We start from the raw sequence: 21,321 nt of genomic DNA on the forward strand, positions 1-21,321 counted from the left end.
CTAAGCAAACAAGCACCCAAGCCCATCGTGGTGGCACATGCCTATAATCTTGGCAATTTGGGAGGCTGAGGCAGGGGGATGAAGGGTTCAAAGTCAGCTTCAGCAATTTATTGATGTCCTAAGTCCCTTAAAGGGCCAGGGATGTGACTCCAAGGTTAAACACTCCTGGATTCAATCCTTAGTACCAAAAGAAAAGAAAAGAAAATACCCAAAAGTAAAAAAAAAAAAAAAAAAATGCAGAAAGCAGAACTTGGGCTTGGGTGCTTGTTTGCTTGGCATATGTATCTTTATTTCTTCAACCAAACGGTGTATCCAAGTAGTTGATAATGAGAGAAATGAGAGTAGCTCAGTGGTAGAGTGCCTGCCTCCCTAGCCTGCTGGAGAAACTAAGTTGTAGACTTTCTTTTGCAGTACTAGGAATTGAAATCAGGGGTGCTGTACCACTGAGTTAAATCCCCAGTCCTCTTTTTATTTTATTTTATTTTGAGACAGTGTCTCTTTAAGCTGCTAGAGCTACCTTGAACTTGAAATCCTCCTGCCTCAGCCTCCTAAGTAGCTTGGGATCACAGGTGTGTACCACCATCAGGCCAAAGTCATAGACTTCTTAAAAACTGAAGTGAGAAAGAAGAAATGGGCAATCACCGTTGCAAAGAATTAAAAATTTTCCTATCTTGAATAAAATTTGATGTTTGAAGGAGCCAGCGGAGGGGGATTGATGAAAAATGCTGAAGAGAATGGAGAAAATGGGGACAAGTCTGCCTGGGAGCAGAGAGGGTCTAGGAAGGACAGGGAAACACTCCCTCTTGTGAGCACAGCTTTGGGCTGGGTATTCAATACAGTTGAGGCTGCAGGCAGGGAGGAGAGAAATTAGACTTGAAGAATCCTCAGAAGTCGGAGGTAGAAAAAGCAGTAGTGATGGAAGAGAGGCATCCTATGGCATGTACCCATGGGACTTTCAAACCTTCAAACCTGAATAGGATTCAACTTTCTCCTCTTTGGCTTGGGTCAGGCTTGCCTTTGCAAACTTCTCTTCGTTCTTTGGTATCACCCCAGAAAACCTAACAGAGTGTATCATAGATACTAAAATATCTCAATCACTGGAGGCAACAGCTGGTTAGTAAACACTGCATTTAAGATATAAGCTCCTCCTTTGCAACAGAGGGGGTATAGCTCAGGGGTAGAGCATTTGACTGCAGATCAAGAGGTCCCTGGTTCAAATCCGGGTACCCCCTAGTACCTTCACTTTTAAAATTGAAGGCGAGACCAAGAATATACTTCATATTCCAGTGGTGAGAAAAACATGGGGACATTAATTACATATGTGATAGCATTGGGAGGACCTTCCTCTGAATCAGTGGTTTGTGGATTATGCCATGGAGACCCTCAGATGTCTGTGAGATACTTTCAATGCAGAAAAAGTGGGTTATTCTCACATTAAGAGTAACATTACTTACCTGTTATTCTCTTTAGTCCATGAGAAAACAAAGTAACTTCCCAGAGGCTACGTGGTATACATCACAATAGATTAGATGTTGAAATAAGGAAAAATAAAAACAACAACAAAAACCCTATTTTTCATTAAGCCAGATGTTAAAGGGATTTTAAAAAATAAATAAATAAATAAAACAAAGCCGCTCTTGTTACTGTATCATTTGTCTTTGGGAAAATACAATTATTTTTCATTTTTAAAGTGTCTAAAGTGTTATTTAAAAGCAGGACAAGGTGGTATACAACTGTAATTCCAGCAATTTAGGAGGCTGAGGCAGGAGATTTGCAAAATCCTTTTCTCTGCACTGAAATCCACTTTTTTCTTCACTAAAAGGGTCTCACAGTCATCTGATGGTCTCCATATGGGAATTCACCAGCCATTGGTTCAGAGGATACTCTTCTCAATATTATCACATTGTAGCTAATTTTCTTGCCCGGTCTAGGTAATTTAGCAAGACCTTGTCTCAAAATAAATAAGAAGGGCTTGGGATATAGCTCAGTGGTGGAGCACTTGCCTAGCCTTCACTGAGGCCCTTGGTTTTAATCCCCAGTACTGCAAACAAACAAACAAAAAACTTTTTCCTAAAAAAAGAAACTAAGTAGAATAGTTTGGGGGTATGGCTGAGTGGTAGAGTGCTTACTTATCATGTACAAGGCCCTGAGCCTAATCCATAGATTTAATATCCAGTAACAGGGCTGGAGTTATGGCTCAGTGGTAGAGTGCTTGCCTAGCATGTGTGAGGTACTGGGTTCAAACCTCACATAAAAATAAACAAACAAAATAAAGGCATTGTGTCCATGTGCAACAATAAAAAAAAATATCTAGTAACAGACACACATATAAAGAGATTTTTTTTTTTGTTTTGTTTTGGTAATGGATATTGAACCCAGAGGCACTCAACCACTTTTTTTGTTTGTTTGTTTTTTGAGACCTCAAAAATTTTTAAATTTTGCCTCCCCACTTCCTGATCACTCAGTCTGCTCTTTTTTCAGGTCTCACTACGTTTCTTAGGACCTCACTAAATTGCTGAAGCTGGCCTTGATTTCACAATCCTCCTGTGCTGCTGGGAGTGTAGGCATGCACCACTATGCCCAACTCTTGAAAACATCTTGATTCTTTAACAGTCCATATTTTGTTGCCTTTGCATCCAAAACACATCCACAGTTGGACTACATTACATTGCCTCTACTGATACTATTGTAATCCAAGCCAACATCCCTTTTCTCCTGGGCCATAGCTCCCTAAGAGGTCTCCTATGTTCTGAGGTATAGTTAGATCCTGTCCCTCTTCTGCTTAAAATCAGGCAATAGTTTCCCATTTCACTCAGGAAGTGCCACAATTTGACACTGGTGTACAAAGCAGCACATGATTCGTTTCTAGATTATTTATTTATTTTATCAGAGATTGAACTCAGGGGTGCTTAACCACTGAGCCACATCCCCAGCCCTTTTTAAAATTTTATTTAGAGACAGTGTCTCACTGAGTTGCTTAAAGCCTCACTAAATTGCTGAGGTTGGCTTTGAACTCATGATCCTCCTGCCTTAGGCTACTGAGCCCTGCTCTAGGATTTTTGTTTTTCAAAAATGCTTTATTATTTTTAATTTATTTCATTACTATTGACCTTTTCTTCTACTATTCTCCTGTCACTCACCTCCCCAGTCACACCAGGCTTCCCCATTGGTTTTCATAAGATTCTCATAAGATTCACTCCTGCCTTCTGGCTTTTCATTGGCCTTTGTTTCTGTCTGAACCTCCCTTCAGATAGGTAACTCTCCTTGCCTTCAAGTCTGCTCTAATGTCAACTTCAATGAAACCTGCTCTGACCTATATTTGATTTTTGTAATTTGCCTCCCTACCTCCTGATCACTCAGTCTGCTCTTTTTTCATAATACTTGTCTCCATCTAACACATATTACAAACAGAAATTTTAAAATGATTATTTATTGGGCTACAGTTAGGGTTTTGCGTCTAATATCTATTTGACTAGGGTTAGGATTTTCTGCCTCCACCTACACCCTGTCAGAATGAAATCTCCGTAAAGGCAAGAATGTTGGTCTAGAGAACATTGAATTTTTTAGAATTCCACATGAATCATGTGAAATAGGTCTTGACTTCCTCATTTCTAGATAAATCAATTGCATTTAAGATTTTTAAAAAGCCCTTCAATAGTCAATAGATGAATTGATAAAAAAGAAAACGTGGCATATATACCCAATGGAATATTACTCAGCAATAAAAGAGAATAAAATCATGGCATTTGCAGGTAAATGGATGGAGTTAAAGAAGATAATGCTAAGTGAAGTTAGCCAATCTCAAAAAGCCAAATGCTGAATGTTTTCTTTGCTATAAGGATGCTGATTCATAGGGGATAGGAAGAGGGAGCATGGGAGGAATAGAGGAACTTTAAATAGGGCAGAGGGGTGGGAGGGAAAGCGAGAGGGCATGTGGTTAGAAATGATGGTGGAATGCGATGATCATTATTATCCGATGTACATGTATGAAGACACAAATTGGTGTGAAAATACTTTGTGTACAACCAGATATATGAAAAATTGTGCTCTATATGTGTAATAAAAAGTGTAATGCATTCCGCTGTCATATATAAATTTTAAAAAGCAAGAAAAAAAGAAAAAAAAGATTAAAGAAAAAAAGGAAGAAAAATTTTGGTCTACTATGTTCCCTAATGTAATCTGATGTATGCCCTGGCCTGAATCTGGCATAAATTAAGCGTTCAATAAACATCTGAATGAATGTATCCATGGAAGAAAAAAAAAGTCAAAGAAAACTGGAGGTTGAAGTTGTGAAAAGATATAGTTAATAAAGCAATACATGTAAAAATAGTATGATACCAAATACACCAAGACCCAATGATCTTGTAGTGTGTTAGTACCACATCTCAATTGTACCACATCCCAGTGAAACCTTTTGGAGCTTGCTCTTGCCCCACCCTCAGCCCTCTCTGTTCCTGGGTTATCCCTACATGACACAAACTACTCTAATTTCTTCTTCTTCTTTTTTGGGTTACCGGGGATTGAACCCAGGGGTGCTTAACCACCGAGCAACATCGCCAGCCCTTTTTAATATTTTATTGCTGAGTTGCTTTAAGGCCTAGGTTAAATTGCTGAGGCTGACTTTTGAACTTGCGATCCTCCAGCTTCAGCCTCCCGGAGCTGCTGGGATTACAGGAGTGCACCACCACGCCCAGCGCTTTAATTACTTTTGAATCCTTACTGCCCAGAAAAGTTCTCGGTATATACGAAGTGCTCAAAAGCTGAGTAAGCTAACAAATCTACGTGGCCGTGTCCCCAGCTACTTTCGAACTCCTAGTCAGGATACCGGGTTTCACTGGCTCCTGCACACCTCAACCTCACCACCGCCCACTTGTCAGCTAAAGCTGTGGCACTGATTACGTAATCAGGCAGCGCCTGAGGGAAGAAGCTGGTTTAACTAGCCCTCACTTCCCAGGGCGGGGATGGGCGGGGCTTCGAGTTCATATCCCAGTATCCTTTGTGTCTACTTCCTTTCGGTCCTTTTCCGGCGTTCAAGATGTCGAAGCGAGGTGAGTTTTGGACTTCAAGACATCCTATTCCATCCGTCTCGAGGTGGCTGCTGGCCTTTCCGGGAGCGGCGGCCTTGGACAGCGAGGGCGCTTTGCTCTTCTCCCGGCCAGGGAGAAAGAGGTGGTGCGCCGCGAGAGCGCTGGAAGGGTCCTCTAAGTGGCCGGGTCGGGGAGCTGGATCGTTCAGCTGGCAGGATCCGGACATGATTCTAAACCGAACCCGGTGGACTCGCACCGCGAACTGAGCTGTAGTAGTGGGGTGACAGTTGACTCGGATTAGACCCGGGCTTAGGCGACCTGTGCAGTTCCTCGCCTTGCTGGAGGAACGGCGTGTTGAGAAAGGTGGAGCGAGGATTGGGTCGTCCAGGCCCCTTGGTCTCGACCTAAAGATGGTAATGGTGAGGAATCGGGCGTGTTCCGTGAGAACCGGGTAGCACGTGGGGAGGGCGTAAGTGGAAGGAATCCCAGGTGAGAGAAAGTGTCAAGGGAACTCCGAAACACGTCTAGACGGGGACCACTTTGTCCTGTTTCTCTTTTTATCCATAGGACGTGGTGGATCCTCCGGTGCGAAATTCCGGATTTCCTTGGGTCTTCCGGTAGGAGCCGTGATCAATTGCGCTGACAACACAGGTGAGGCCTTTGGCTGCGTCCCCGCTACAATCCCCCTTTTAAAAGCACTCACTGGGCCTTTTGATAATGACCCATTGAGCCGTCAAGAAGGGGCAGAATAAAACACCGCTTTTGGGTGAAGTGGCAGCGTGTTGTGTTGTTTTACTTCAATCGGTGGTGTGACAAGGTATTCTCTTCCACTTTGGGGACTGACTGCTTTGGGAGCGTGCAGGGAGAATCTTTGGAAATACTTGAATTTTATATGGGTGGTTGTGCCCAATGGGCCCTCAAAAATTTGGCTTTTTGTTTATATCCTTTTATAGGAGCCAAAAATTTGTATATCATCTCTGTAAAGGGAATCAAGGGACGGCTGAACAGACTTCCTGCTGCTGGCGTGGGTGACATGGTGATGGCCACAGTCAAGAAGGGCAAACCAGAGCTCAGAAAGAAGGGTAAGTAGATGTGGAGACTTACCTCTTCGTGGATAGTTGAGGTTCTTCACTTAACTGGAAAATGGAACATTAGTTTTATATTTTATATTCCGAAGGTCTCTAAATGCGTACTTTCCTTTCAGATACAGTTCTTGTTACTTACCTATTTAAGGTGTTTAATTTTTATTTTTTTAGTTGTAGACAGACACAATAAATATCTGTATTATGTCGTGCTGAGGCTCAAACCCAGGGCCTCACACATGCTAGGGGAGCACTCTACCACTGAGCCACAACCCCAGCCCCTAATGGGAATAATAGGACTGACATTTTTCCAGGTGGTTGTGAGTTGCTGAGCATCTGTTACTATTACCAACGCTAGGTGAAAACAAAATTTCAGCTATGCTTTACAGCCTGCTGCTTGAGTTGATTACTTGATCATGGCCTGCTCTCCAACGTCTTCCCACTTTCCACTTGTGCTGTCTGGCTGTAGAACTTCTGATGTTCAGTGCACTTTCTTTCAGTTGTGAACTTTCTTTCTGTGTCACCTTAAGTCTGTCTGTGTTCTGGATATCTTGCTCTTCAGAGAAGTCCTAGCCATCCCTTGGTATCTGGTACAAATGTGCTGTGGTGGGTAATGGTAACATTTTATAGTTATTCTTGTGCACCTGCATCCATTCCTCCACAACCTCCAGTAGATCTGGGGGAGGATACTGGGGATTGAACTCAGGTGCTCTTTACCACTGAGTTATATTCCCTGCCCTTTTTATTTTGAGTCAGGCTCTCACTGAGTTGCTGAGGCTGACCTTGAAGTTGGCAATCCTTGTGCCTTGGCCTACAAAGTTGCCTGGATTACAGGTGTGCACTGCCGTGCCTAGCTAGATTTTGTGTGTGTGTGTGTGTGTGGCTGAGGATTGAACCCAGGACCTTATGCATGCAAGGCAAGCACTTTACCAACTGAGCTATATCCCTAGCCCTAGATTTTTTTTTTTTTTTTTTTAGAACTGTGAATACCTCTTGGGCATGGTAGCACCCACGCAGGTTGTGATTAAGTGTTGATTAATTTGGGGGGGACAAAGATGCATCTGCTAGGGCATTTTACTCTCCTCAGAACACTTCCTGGGTCTGATTGGTGGCCTGGGGAGCTGTCAGAGAAGAGCAGAGCATACAGCCCTTACTGGTTGGGTGAGAAGGCATCTCTATTCCTATTACTAGGTGGACACAAAATTTCAGCTATGCTCTAAATCTTGCTGCTTGAGTTGATTACTTGATCATGGCCTGCAGTAGGATATAATGTTGGTCTCAAATCAGTGAGGGGACAAACCAGAGATGAGCACTTAATGGTTTTTAACAATAATTGTGAATTTATAATTCTTTAATATCTTCTTTGATTATACACAATAGGTACAAAAATATAGAAATGGAGGGCTGGACTGGAAATCCAACTTCTTCAGTTTCTGGTCTTATTAAATGGTTTATAAGCAAAAGAGGCTCTTAGTAAATAAATATTAATTTATCTTTGGTACTTGGCCTCAAAATACAGAATCTGTGTCTCATATTTTCAGTGTTTGTTTCTGATTGATTGTGGTACTAGGGATTGAATTCAGGGCCTAATGCCTGCTAGGCAAGTGCTGTACCACTGATCTTTATCCCTAGTCCTAATTGTTCCTATTTTTTAAAAAATGAACTCTGGAATATTAAGTAATTTTAGGGACTGAACCCAGGACCTGATATATGCTAGGCCTTAGTGTGTGTAGATGGGTTTTGTTTTTGTACGGGGGATTGAATCCATGGTGCTTAACCACTGTGTAACATACCCCTTTTCTCTTTCTTTCTTTTTTTTTTTTTAATCATTCTTTTTGAGATAGGGTTTCCCTACATTGTTGAGGCCTAGAACTTGAGAGTCTCCTGAGTCACAGTTTACAGGCATGTGGCAGCCTAAGTGCTGGGGATAGAGCTCATTGGTAGCGCACTTCCCTAGCATGTATGAGGCCCTAGGTTACATCCCTAGTACTGGGGGGGAAAAAAACCATACATACATATATATATATATATATATATATATATATATATATGATCTCACATATATCACCTACAGTTGAATAGATAGAAGTCATAGGGTAGAGTTTAGTCAGGATTCTGGAATACTTAGTATGTTTAAGGAGTGTGTGCACATGCACACTGGCAGTTGTAGGTTTTCTTTGGGATTATTGGGACTTAAATGAGTTTATATTTGTAAAAGCTGACACATGGTAAGTATATCTTTATTGCTGGGCACATTAGTAAATGACTAATACCAGCAACTCAGGGGGCTGAAAATAAGCCAGGCAGGGTGGTACATGCCTGTAATCCCAATAACTCACAAAGCTAAGACAGGAGGGTGGCGAAATTGAGGCACTGTCTCAAATGAAAAGAACTGGGGATGTAGCTGAGTAGTACAAGTACCCCTGTGTTCTATCCTTGAGTTGTTGGAAGCAATTTTTAGATCAAGGTATATATACATTTAAATTTATTTTGGGGAGACACACACACACACACACACACTGAGTAGAATATTGCTTGATAAGGGTCCAATTGCTTGGACTTAAACTATGTGTGTCCCTGATACTTTTGATTGGGATCTTAATAGTACCCACAGGTTAGGTAAAGTATAGATAGTGCTTAACAAGTTTGTTACTATTTGTGCCCCCAAAAGAGTACAAATTTAATGTTTCAAGAAAATGCTGGCAGTTTAAAAGGGTGATGGTGTATGTACTGTCTCTTGCCCTTGCTTTTAGGAATTGGAAAGCTGATGATGGGTGGTACCTTCTGCCTTGAGACATACATGGCTTCTGTGCTGGCACTGGGATCTGACAGGTTAATGACTGCTGTTCTTTCTCTCCCTTAGTGCATCCAGCAGTGGTAATTCGACAACGAAAGTCATACCGGAGAAAAGACGGTGTATTTCTTTATTTTGAAGATAATGCAGGGGTCATAGTAAACAATAAAGGCGAGATGAAAGGTAGGAAAACGCTCCATCTCATTCCATAGATACCTGAGGGTGGGATGCTGGGGGATTTAACACTGGTCTAGGCATACATGCAAGGGACCCTCTGTCTCACCTGTTTTGTCTTTTTTTTTTTCCAATGCAGGTTCTGCCATTACAGGACCAGTTGCAAAGGAGTGTGCAGACTTGTGGCCCAGGATTGCTTCCAATGCTGGCAGCATTGCGTGATTCTCCAGTGTGTTTGTAAAAATAATAATACCCATTAAAAGTGCTTTCTCCCACTGCTTGCTTGCCTGTTTATTTCTTTGCTTTTCTTGTCACCTTGTAAGAAGAAATTGTTAAATTCAAACTCCTGGCATGTGTGAAGATACAGTCCTTGCTCTCTGTGTCCTTATTGAACTTCTGGTACTTTTCCAGTTGCTGTATTTCCTATTTTGTTTTTGAACCCAGGGACACGACTATCACTGAGCTACATATCCCACTCTTTTCAGTTTCTACTTTGAGACCAGATACCAAGTTGCCTAGGCTGTCCTTGAACTTGCTATCTTCTTGCCTCAGCCTCCCAAGTCATTTTAGATTATAGGCTGTTGGCATCACACTTGGCTTAATGTCTTTATGGACTACTTGATTGTAGTTGTCCCATGTATGGTTTTATTCAGTTTTTTGAGGTGCTGGGGGTTCAAACCCAAGGCCTTAGCACACTAGGAGCCTGATTTGCTTCTGAGCTTCAATACTCCTAACCCACCATATATTCTGCCACCACTACAGATTGAATCCTGTGGTGTTTGTTCTGCAGAGCTAATTACCTGTCCTTTTTTAAGACAGGTCCTTGAGCCAGCCTCAGCAATTTAGTGAAGCCTTAAGCAACTTAGCAAGAGGACCCTCTCAAGGGTGGGATGGTGGCTTTAAGTTTTTGAGGCAGGATCTCCCTAAGTTCCTAAGGCTGGCTTTGAGTTTGACAATCCTCCTGCCTCAGCCTCCTGTGTTGCTGGATTGCAGGCAACACCTTGCCTGTACCACTCTTTCAAAGTGACCTTTTTCTGATGTGAAAAGGGTACAGTGACGCATGCCTGTGATCCCAGCAGTTAAGGAGGCTAAGGAAGTAGGATTGTAGGTTCAATGCCAGCCTCAGAAATGTAGCAGAGCCTTAAGCAATTACTAAGACCCGGTCTTGACAATTTAAAAAAGGCTGGGAATGTGGCAATATGTCAATGTGTCCACATTGTTTTGTCTTTTTGTATTCGGGATTGAACCCAGAGGGGTGCTTTACTACTGAGCTATACCCCCAAGCTTTTTATTTTTTGAGACTGTCTTCACTAAGTTTCTCAGAGCCTCAGTGAATTGCTGAGACTGGATCCTTGGGATTACAGGCATGAACCACCGGCCTATTGCCATTTTAAGAGAATGAATAAGAATAATTGGGGCTGGATTGGGTGGCCCATGCCTATAATCTCAGCAATTCTGAAGGATGAGGCAGGAGGATTGAAAGTTTGAGGTCACCCTTTGCTATTTGGCAAGACCTTGTCTCAAAACAACTGGGGATAGAACCCAGCAGGGAAAAGCAACTCTGGATTAAATTCTCCCTACCAAAAAAAAGTAATTGGGGTGCCAAGTGGATTAGCCAGAGGTCAGGAGACAGGAATTGTGGTCTGGCTATGGATTTGGAAAAGCTTTCTTAGCTTCAATTTGTTCCTCTGTAAAAATGAGAGTTGTAAGTAGATAGATAGCTTTCTGAACACTTCTGGTCAGTTATGGGTACAAGCTTTGCAAGGGACCTCAGCTAGGGAAATAATATGTTAATAAAGTTTGGGAGCAGAGAACCTACCCTACACTTAAAGCTTGGGGAGCTCCCAAATCCAAGCAATATTCTCCCCACTTACGTGTCCATCTCTTGCATAATCCATCCTAGGGCTATGCAAGCAACTCTCCCCACTGCTCAAGGACCTACACTGTCAACGCAGGGTGAGGGGGACAATAGGGTTTGTGTCGCAGGGGTAGTCCTTGACACCACGTAACAATGCGCAGGGCAACCCCCATCAAGGGCCCTCATCTCCACCAGAAAGACCCTCAAGAGTCCACGGAGGTTGGGATGGCACACTTTTACGAGTGTCCTCTGCGATTGGAGAAGGGCTTTATTTTGGATGGGGTAGCCGTGAGCACCGTGGCCCGTGCCTATGGCTACACTAGGCCCAAACTCTGGTCGGCTATTCCGCCCTACAACGCACAGCAGGACTACCACACCCGCCGGTACTTTCAGAGCCACGTGGTTCCGCCCATTTTGCGGAAAACTCAACAGGTACGAGGACTTCTTGGAGGAGCCCTTGATTTCAGCCCGGGCGGCGCACTGACTTTCCAGATTAGCACCTCGGCAAATCAGGGCGTCTTACTGCAGCGCGCTTAGCCCAGAGGCGGCCTCCGCTTCCACCTCTGGGCCTGTGCTAGCCAACTAGTCCGAGAAGTGGACAAGGGGAAGGCAGGTACTGAGCGCGAGCTCGCTGAGCTCACAGGACCTTCTCCTTCCCCTGAGCCGCAGGATGGTCTCATTTCAGGTGTCTGTGACTAGGGGCTAGGCCTTTCAAAGTCTTCCTCTCCTCAGTGAGTCCATTTCACTCTTTTGTGACCCCATAGGCCCATCCTTTAGAGTGACCTCACGTTGCAAATCCTCCCAAACCGCAAAAAACCCTTGTGACTTGTGAGCAAGACAAAGGGAACAGTCTTGACCGGTGGGCGAGGAGGGTGTGGTCCTGGGATCACAGTTGCAGGGGTGGGACTCACTCTCCTGACCTTTGCGCAGAAGGAGAGGAACACCTCACCCCCACCCTGTGCATTCTGAGGACTTGGTGCCTCCCCAAGTCTACCGAATCAGCAGTGATTTCCAGGGACAAAAGATTCTTAGGCAGGGGGGCTGATAGTTCCATTTTTTTTTTCCCAACACTGTAATTTTGAGGTGGGTGGAGCGGGCTCCTCACTATGTTGCCTGCTGAGCATGTTTAATGTGTAAGATATTCTTTAATCATCAAAACCACCATTCGTATCCTGGGTGTGGTGACACACACCTGTAATCCTAGTGGCTCTGGAGGCTGAAGCTGGAGGAGGATCACAAGTTCAAAACCAGCTTCAGCAACTGAGAGAGGTCTTAAGTAACTTAGTGAAATCCTGTCTCAAAGACTGAAAGGGCTGGGGATGTACCTTAGCGGTAAATTGCCCCTGGCTTAAATCCCCAGTACCCCAAAATAAGCTAAGAACCCCCACCATTTGTGGTTGGCATTATTTTTATTTAAAAGATAATATGTATCAAGTCTTGTTATGCCAGGCTATTTACTTTAACTAAATAACTTAAATTTCATAGCAACCCTCCTTTTAGTGATAAGAAAATTGAGGGTCCTAATGAAAAAGCTGCGTAATTGACCCAGGGTCACAGCTTGCTAGTGGCCAAGCTAGAGTTGGAATCCAGTGTATGGCAGCACACACTGAGCCCTGCAAGCTGTTGCCCGGCTTATTAACTATATTTAATCTGTTTCCAGTTACCTCTGGCTCTAACCTCTTCCCCAACAAGTCCCAGGGAGTTTGCACTGTGTACTTCTAGACATGGTTTCTGACAGTCTTTTATATTTTCTTCCCCATTTTCAGGATCATGGCGGTACAGGAATGGATGGCTGGATAGTAGATTATTTCCACATTTTCGGGCAAGGACAGAGATATCTCAACAGAAGAAACTGGGCAGGGGCAGGCAAGTGCCATCTCACTGTCCAGTCTCGCATGATCCCACTAAGGAAAAATAGTATGCACCTCACAATTTAGAGAAAGAAACCAGGCTGCAGGGAGGCCCAGGAATTGCATCCTCCCAGGTTTTCTTCTCCTATGTGAGCACTTCCTCTATACCAGGTGCCTTTTTCCCTCATACTATCCCCAGGTTACTGCTGGGGAAACAGGTATGTTGCATGAAAATGATTTGCTGAGAAGGGCTGAGCTGGATTTGAACTTCCTCTCTGTCCACCCAAATGCCCAGGTTCCCCAGATGACTCCCTGAGCAGACTGTGTGTCATTTTACAGGCTTAATTTAGCAGCAATGGGAAGACTAAGAGATTTTTCTGGCAGTGTGCACCCTACCTCCACCCCTACTCCACCATCCTTTGGCCTCATGCTGTTCACGTGATCCTTTGCAACATTTGGCTAAATTGACCTCATTCATTTTTCTCCATATGGGTCAGAGGCAAGGATAAAAAATTCTCGCATCTCTGGGGGAGCAAGAGAAGTTCAGCTAAGCTGAGAAGTTTCTGGCATTTCCTGTCCCAATACTTGTAGTCATGATCTTCCTGTCAGTATTCCTGGTGTGGGGCTTGATTTCTGGAAAGCCGCTGTTACCTGGACTTCACCAGTCCTTGTCTTTTCAATCAAGAGGATCAGGACCCTTGAGAAGTGAGCATTTAGCTCCAGGCATGGGGAGTGTAGTGACTATGGGCACCCCTTTCAGCCTGTGGGAATGGGGAAAATGAGAGGGTGTTGCATGCTGGCTCAGCCTCTATCTCTGCCCGAAGGGCATTCCATCCAACAGGTGACCGGGCATGACCGCTACAATGTCGATTTGAAGCCAGCCACGGGGTTCAACGGTAGGTTTGGCTACCGCCGTAACACCCCATCCCTCCGTCATCACACATCCGTGTTTGGGGAGATCACTCAATTCCCTCTCTTCTGACAACATTGCTTCCTTATTACAGCCATTGGCCTGAATTTCTAAGAAAGGTGTTTATATGAATTCTCAATGATATTTTATATTAAAATTTATTTGTGTCTCCAAGTGTGTGGTTTCTCCCCTATTGTCAGGGACAAGTGAGCTTTTCTATCCTCAGTTTCTCTACCTCTGGAGAGAAGAGGAGCCAGGGCTTCTCAGGTCTACATCTTAGCACTCCATGCCAGTGAGGGGCCTCAGTTCTCATTTGTTCGCATGATCCGAAGGAACTACATTAGGTTTGTTTCAGAATAACCCAGGGGTCCTGCACATGCTAGACTAGTACTCTGCTACTGAGATACCCACCCCCATCCCTGGGAACTTCACTCTTAACCTTCAATGAAACACTTCCCTGGTATCAGTAGCACTCTGAAGTCAGAAACTGGGTACAATTTTTATGAAAAACAGAGTTGGCAATGAGTCTAAAGGGATTGGACCTTGGTTGCCCTGAGAAGGATTTTCTGATATGTCAAATCATTACATTCCAGAAAACAGATTTTGCCAGGCATGGTGGTATATGCTAGTAATTCTAGCAACTTGGGAGGCTGAGGAAAGAGGATTGAAAATTCAGCAGTTTAGTAAAGCCCTAAACAACTTAGCCAGACCCTATCTCAAAGAATAAAAAGTGCTGGGGATATAGCTCAGAGGTTAGTGCCCCTGAGTTCAATCCCCAGTTACCAATATAAAACAAAACAACAACAACAACAAAAAAGCAAAACAAAGCCAGATCTCCTTTCTACTCTCAATTCATCTAAAGGCAGGGGCAAACAAGGGGAGAATACAGAGCTTTTTATTTATTTAGTACTGGGGATTGAATTCAGGTGCGTTTACCACTAAGCTACACCCCCAAGTCCTGTTTATTTTTATTTCGAGATGGGGTCTCACTGTTGAGGCTGACCTACAAACTTGACATCCTCCTGCCTCAGCCTCCTACTCAGCTTCTCGAATCACTGGAATTACAAGTGTGTACCACAGGGCCTGGCTGTTGTTCTTGGTTGATTTTTAACCCAAGGATTCTGACAGAGTATCCAGGATGCTTTGCTTATGCTCTGCACTTTCCTTTTCAGCTAGTTTGTAGGATGTCAGTTTTAAAGGTCTCCACCCAGTTTATTGGCATTCAGAAGTCAAAGCAGATGATGGATTCTAAGAAGGTGAGGCTTCAGAACACAAAGCTTGCCAGAGTTCTAGCATGGTGGAACCCCATTGTACTGAGTCACCATAAGTGGATAAGGAAAGAGAATTATGGGGGCTGGGGATGTGGCTCAAGTGGTACGGCGCTTGCCTGGCATGCACTGGATGCTGGGTTCGATCCTCAGTACCACATAAAAATAAAATAAAGATGTATCCACCGAAAAAAACTAAAAAAAAAAAAAAGAATTATGGTAGGGTGTGGGGATATAGTTGAGGGGTAGAGCATTTGAGTGGAGATGAAGAGGTCCCCTTCATACTAGAGGTCCGGGTGCCCCCTTCCTTCTCTAGTATTTTATATCTATAAGTGAGACTAAGAGCCCATTTTTGTCCTGAGATATTTGTTCTTTCCATTTTCCAAGGGACTGCTAAGAGGAAGTCCTCAGAAACTCCCACCTTGGGCTTCAATTAAGATAAAGACTCCAAGGAAATTCTAAATCTCAGATTAGGGCTGACACTGCATGCAGGGGTGAATGCCTATAATCCTGACAGCTGTGGAGGCTGGAAGCAGGAGGAGTGAGTTCAAAGCGAGACTCAGCAGTTTAGTGAGCCCCTCTCACAAAACATGAAAAAGCTGGGGATGTGGCTCAGTTGTTGAGCACCCCTGGGTTCAATCCCAAGGCTGACAGCTGTGAACACAATTTGTCAATATGTGTGTGTGACAGATAAAAGGCAAAGATGTACGGATAACATATTTTTGAGAGCTTAGTGCATGCAAAGCTGCTGCAAATTAAAAGATGAAAGAAGGTTCCTGTTCTCAGGGAGCCTTCAGTCTAGCAGGAGCTGACTCATTCATCTCAGTCAGAGGATGAGTACTTGTTTATAGCTATAGAAAAATATATAAAATTGTTCTATTTCCCCTTCTTTGGTGTTAGGGATTGAACCCAAGGGATGCTTGACCACTGAGCTACATCTCCAGTTCCTTTTATTTTTTATTTCAAGATAAGGTATCTGTAATTTGCCCAGGCTGGTCTTGAACTTGTGATCTTCCTGCCTCAGCCTCTCAAGTAGCTGGGATCACAAGTGTGTGCCACTGCTTCTGGTTTCTGGTAGAAAATTTGAAGAAAAAAATATAATGGGAGGTAAAAAGTTTTGAGTCCTTGCATGTCTGAAAATACTCTGTTGCCTTTGAGCACATGAGAGACAGTTTATCTTAGAACTGATTTATCATTGAAAAATGTTTAAGGACTTTACGAATTTCCATTGTCTTCTGGTTTCTGTTAATTAGACTTAATGTCATTCATATTCCCATGTGTGATCCATTTCTGTCTTAGGATTTTTGTTCTTTTTTAAAATATTTTTTCAGTTGTTGGCAGACCTTTATTTTATTTATTTATATGCGGTGCTGAGAATTGAACCCAGGGCTTCATACATGCCAGGCAAGCACTCTACCACTGAGCCACAACCCCACCCTGCAGGATGTTTGTTCCTGATGTTCTGAAAATTTTCAGAAATGTTCATGGTGATCCTTTCCAATATAGACATTAAAATTCTATTTTGAAAAGTTTTGGACTGAAGGTATAGCTCAGTGGTAGTGTGCTTGTCTAGCATGCATGAGGCCTTGAGTTTAATCCCTAGTACCCTTTATGCAGAAAAGAAGTTTTCTTGTGTCTTTGATAATTATTTTTCCATTATTTGCTCATTTGGGGACTCACATTTTCTTTCCTGTTCACTTGTGTTTTTGCTGTACTTTATGTTTCATTACTGTCAACTTTCAATTTTTTCTTTTTTAAAAAATTTCTAAAAGATATTTGTTTATATTATAGACCTAAGAGGTTTTCTCACTTTTATTTTATTTATTTATATGTGGTGCAGAGGCTCGAGCCTAGGGCCCCACGTGAGCCTAGGGCCCCACATGAGCTAGGCGAGCCCTCTACCACTGAGCCCCTCTCCCAACTTTTTCATTGGTTCTTTTAGTTCTCTCATGTGTTGCAATTGTTCTTTTGCCTACCTGCCTTTCTTTCTTGTACTGGGAATTTAAGCCAGGGGTGTTCTATCACTGAGCTACACCCCTAACCCTTTTTTTAATATATATTTTGAAACAGCGTTCACTAAAATGCTGAGGCTGGCCTTGAATTTGCAATCCACCTACTGAGTAACTGGGATTATAGGCATATACACTACCATGTCCCAGTTGTTCCTGTTCTCACATTCTGTTTCATTCATTATATTCTTTTTATCTTATTTAATTAAAATTATGATTGCTGCTGGGTGTGGTGGTGCAAGTCTGTAATCCCTGTGACTAGAGAGGTTGAAGCAGGAGAATCGCCACGTTCAATATTAGTTTAGCAATTTAGTGAGGCCCGAAGCAACTTAGTGAGATCCTTTCTCAAAAAATAAAAAAGGCTGGGGATTGGTAAAGCCCCTCTGGGTTCAACCCAGTAGCAAATAAATGAACAAACAAATGGCTAGGAACGTAGCTCATTGGTAGAGCTCTTGTCTAGTTTGTAGGAGACCCTGGCTTCAATCTCCAGTATAAATAAACAAACAAACAAACAAACTGCACTTCATGGTTAATTCTCCTGCCTCAGCCTCCTGAGTCATTGGGATTACAGGTGTGAGCCACTGTGCCCAGTCAGGGAGTTGTTTTAATTTCCCTTCCCTTCCCTCCCCTGCTATGGAGAAGGCACTTCCTTACAATATTCAGAAAGCCAGAACAGACAGATCATCAGTGAATCAAGGACTGGTGGGGCCGGGGTGGGGGTGTCTTAATTCTGTTTTGAAGCATTTCACTATAGGGCAGCTAGTCCCTGCACTAATTTTATGTTTCCTCCAGCAATCCCCCCCTCTATTTCTAATAGACTTCTTAAATCCAATTGACATCAATTTTAGGGCTTTATAGAAATTGGATTTGTGGGGTGAGGATAAAGATCAGTGGTAGAGTGCTTGCCTAACATGTGCAAGGCCCTGGGTTTCATCCCTATCACCACAAATGTTGGATTTCTGAAATGTCTTTATGTCCCTTCCTTTGCCACTTAATAAACATTGCTTTCATGGATGGGTCACAGGTACATTCCTGGGGGTACTGCAGCTTCACATCTTGTATGTCAGTTTGCCCCAAGTGTGGGGAATAGGTACTTAAGGAATTTGCAAGTTGACTATAGCTATCAAACAGGCCATGAAAAACTCTGAACCTGAAAGTGAAAAAATGTTTTCGTTTTTCTTTTTTTAAATATTTATTTTTTAGTTGTAGTTAGACATAATACCTTTATTTATTATTATGTGGTACTGAGGATCGAACCCAGGGCCTTGCATGTGGTAGGCGAGCGCTCTACCACTGAGCCACAACCCCAGCCCCACTGTTTTTGTTTTTCAAGTCTCCCTCATTCCTGAATATCTTTTTTTTTTTTTAAAGAGAGAGAGAGAGAGAGAGAGAGAGAGAGAGAATTTTTATTTATTTATTTATTTATTTTTAGTTCTCAGCGGACACAACATCTTTGTTGGTATGTGGTGCTGAGGTATGTGGTGCTGAGTATCGAACCCGGGCCGCACGCATGCCAGGCGAGCGTGCTACCGCTTGAGCCACATCCCCAGCCCGAGAGAGAGAATTTTAATATTTATTTTTTAGTTTTTGGCAGACACAACATCTTTGTTTGTACGTGGTGCTGAGGATCGAACCTGGGCCGCACGCACGCCAGGCAAGCGCGCTACCGCTTGAGCCACATCCCCAGCCCATTCCTGAATACCTTAAGGAAAAGATTTTATTTGGTGCCAGTTCCTTAACATTTTAGAATCTCCCCTTTCTCAATCAAAGGAGCTTATGTAAATATCTAGCTAGTGTTTAATAATATTATATTTACTTTTACATTCTTTTTATGGCAAGTGATGTGACTTTTTTTTTTTGCTGGGGGGTACCAGGGATTGAACTCAGGGGCATTTGACCATCGAGCCACATCCCCAGTCCATTTTTTTTGTATTTTATTTAGAGACAGGGTCTCACTGAGTTGTTTAGTGCCTCACTTTTTGCTGAGGCTGGCTTTGAACTCGTGATCCTCCTTTCTCAGACTCCTGAGCCACTGGGATTATAGGCATGATGCCAATTTTAATACAGCCTTATTGATCTAATTCATGTATCATGTAATTGGCCCATCAAAAGTATAGATTTCAAGCCTCCGGGTATAGCTGAATGTAGAGCATTTGCCTAGCAAGGCCTTGGGTTCAATCTCCAGTCCCACAAACAAAAGTGTAGAAATCAGTGTTTTAAAAAGTATATTCAAAGTTGCACAACCATCTAAAACAATTTTAGAACATTTTAATCACCCCCAAACCAAACTCCATACTCATTAGCAGTAACTCCCCATTTCCTTCCAATGGACCCATCCCTAGGCAACCAGTGTTCTTTATTGATTTGCCTATTCTGTTTATATTCAGACATTTCATATACATGGAATCATAAAACATGTCATCTTTTGTGGTTGGCTTTTTTCACTTACCATGCTGCTTATTTAATATTATTGTTATTATTTTTTGTGGTACTGGGGATTGCCACTGAGCTACATCCACAGCCCTCTTTATTCTTTATTTTGAGACTGATCTCACAAAGTTTCTGAGATTGGCTTTGAACTTGTGATCCTCCTGCCACATCTTCCTTAGTCACTGGGATTACAGGTGTGCTCCACCTCACCTTGCTCCAAACTGTTTTTAAGGCCCATCCATATTGTAGCATGTGGCAGGACTTTATTCCTTTTTATGGACAAATAAGAATCCATTGTGTAGATACATTACATTTTATTTATTCATTTATCAGCTGCTGCACATTTTTGGGCCATCATGAATAATACTGCTATGAAATTAATGTACAAATTTTGTTACATATGTGCTAAATAAGTATAAAACAACTGCAAGATCTAATAAATGAATTTCACAATGTTGTAAAATACAAGATTAATCTAAAAATTGAGTCTTATATGCCAGCAGGAAACAATTTATAAACTAAAAAATATTCCATTTAAAATAGCATCATAAAAATAAAATATTTAGGAAAAACTTAATGAAGTTGTGCAAAACTTCTATTCTAAAAGTTACAAAAAAATGAAGAACATCTAAATAAATGGGATAATGTGTCATCTTCAAATTGTGAAGACTTATTAATGATAGAGAAGCCGACTCTCAAATTCATAGATTCAGCACAAAACCATGAAAATCTTAGCAGGCTTTTAAATTGGCAAGCTAACATTTACATGGAAATACAAGACAGACTATTCAAAATAATCTTAACAGGAGGAGACAAAATAGAAGGACTTAATACTACCTGCTCTCCTTACTTTCTATAAAGCTAAACTAATAGGTGGGGAGAAAAAAGTCTTCAAAGAACTGAGCTGGAGCTGGAGGTGTGGTTCAGCGCTAGAGCACCCAGGGTTCAATCTCCCCAGCACCAAAAAGGAACGAAAAAGTCATGCGGGAATAACTGTGTTTGTATATGGGAAAAGTGAATCTCACCATACACAAAAGTTACTTTGAGAAAGATTATAAACCATGAAGCTACTAAGAAGAAAACAAGAGATTATCTTTCGGAAGCTGGAAGTACACCAGCCCCAGCTGTTTTTTTTTTTTTTTTGGAAGGCCTTTTCTCCCCATTGAATTGTTTTGGTGGCTTTTTGAAAATCAAATGGTCACCTAAGTGTAGATCTGTTTCTAGGCCCTCTATTCTCCTCCACTGATCTGTCAATCCTTATGCCAGCACTATTTGTCTTGATTAGTATAGCTTTACAGAAAATATGGAAGGCAGGCAGTAAGTCCATAGAGGAGACACTAAAAGCAACAGGCATAAAGGAAAATATTGATAAATTATACTTCACCAAAATTTCAAATATATGCTTATTAAAAGACACCGTTACGAAATTAATAAGCAAGCGACAGATTAGGAGAAACTATTTGCAAAATATGTTATCTGACGAAGAACTAGGGTTCAGAGTATGTAAAGACCTCTTATAATTCAAAAGTAAAAAGAACCCAATTAAGGAAATGGGGAAGCTGGCCGACTTTTTAAAGGTTTGGCTCAGGAAAGCTGATAGAACTTGATGGTTTCTATCGATCTCCGTAAGATAAACCTGGAGTGAGGAGCTTGGCCGGGAGTGAAGGTTTGAGGAGCGCGGGATCGACAGTCAGTCGACAGACTGGGGTCTGGGGCTGGACGCGGGGGAGGTACCTAGGCTGTTCCACACAGAGGTCCAGCCTGGGGGATGCAGATTGGACCAGCCAGGACCCTGGCACACTACCATGGCCGTACCGGAGGCCGGCCGCAAGCTGTAACTGCACTCAGAAGCGGTATCCGGACCTCAGGCGAAGTGCCGAGCGGAGGTAGCCAAAAGGAGACCACAGAAGGTATGACAA

At 42.6% G+C, this 21,321-nt stretch overlaps 2 protein-coding genes and 2 non-coding genes across 4 annotated transcripts; all 4 read left to right on the forward strand.

Moving 5' to 3' along the window:
* Window positions 1-1,160: 1,160 nt before the first annotated feature.
* On the forward strand, window positions 1,161-1,232 carry Trnac-gca. Its single transcript has one exon. It is a non-coding gene; the product is annotated as a tRNA-Cys (tRNA).
* A 3,694-nt stretch (window positions 1,233-4,926) lies between these two features.
* Window positions 4,927-9,355, forward strand: Rpl23 (ribosomal protein L23). The gene is made up of 5 exons (XM_015506687.2): window positions 4,927-5,048; window positions 5,595-5,678; window positions 5,981-6,109; window positions 8,973-9,086; window positions 9,217-9,355. The coding sequence occupies exons 1-5, from the start codon at window positions 5,036-5,038 to the stop codon at window positions 9,297-9,299; spliced, it is 423 nt and encodes a 140-aa protein (XP_015362173.1). The 5' UTR covers window positions 4,927-5,035; the 3' UTR covers window positions 9,300-9,355.
* LOC125611308 lies at window positions 5,711-5,845 on the forward strand. The gene has a single exon (XR_007341458.1). It is a non-coding gene; the product is annotated as a small nucleolar RNA SNORA21 (small nucleolar RNA).
* A 1,805-nt stretch (window positions 9,356-11,160) lies between the features above and the next one.
* On the forward strand, window positions 11,161-13,767 carry CUNH17orf98 (chromosome unknown C17orf98 homolog). The gene is made up of 3 exons (XM_015506664.1): window positions 11,161-11,367; window positions 12,702-12,801; window positions 13,610-13,767. The coding sequence occupies exons 1-3, from the start codon at window positions 11,161-11,163 to the stop codon at window positions 13,765-13,767; spliced, it is 465 nt and encodes a 154-aa protein (XP_015362150.1).
* Window positions 13,768-21,321: the final 7,554 nt, after the last annotated feature.

This window comes from Marmota marmota, unplaced genomic scaffold (genome assembly GCF_001458135.2).
Source record: "Marmota marmota marmota unplaced genomic scaffold, marMar, whole genome shotgun sequence".
In the NCBI taxonomy this organism is placed as follows: domain Eukaryota; kingdom Metazoa; phylum Chordata; class Mammalia; order Rodentia; family Sciuridae; genus Marmota; species Marmota marmota.

Coding starts and splice junctions, on each gene's coding strand:
- CUNH17orf98 (XM_015506664.1), top strand. CDS start 11,161: ATGGCACACTTTTACGAGTGTCCTCTGCGATTGGAGAAGGGCTTTATT. Junction 11,368..12,701: donor TTTTGCGGAAAACTCAACAG/GTACGAGGACTT, acceptor CCCCATTTTCAG/GATCATGGCGGTACAGGAAT. Junction 12,802..13,609: donor AAGAAACTGGGCAGGGGCAG/GCAAGTGCCATC, acceptor CTCTGCCCGAAG/GGCATTCCATCCAACAGGTG.
- Rpl23 (XM_015506687.2), top strand. Junction 5,679..5,980: donor CAATTGCGCTGACAACACAG/GTGAGGCCTTTG, acceptor ATCCTTTTATAG/GAGCCAAAAATTTGTATATC. Junction 9,087..9,216: donor CAATAAAGGCGAGATGAAAG/GTAGGAAAACGC, acceptor TTTCCAATGCAG/GTTCTGCCATTACAGGACCA.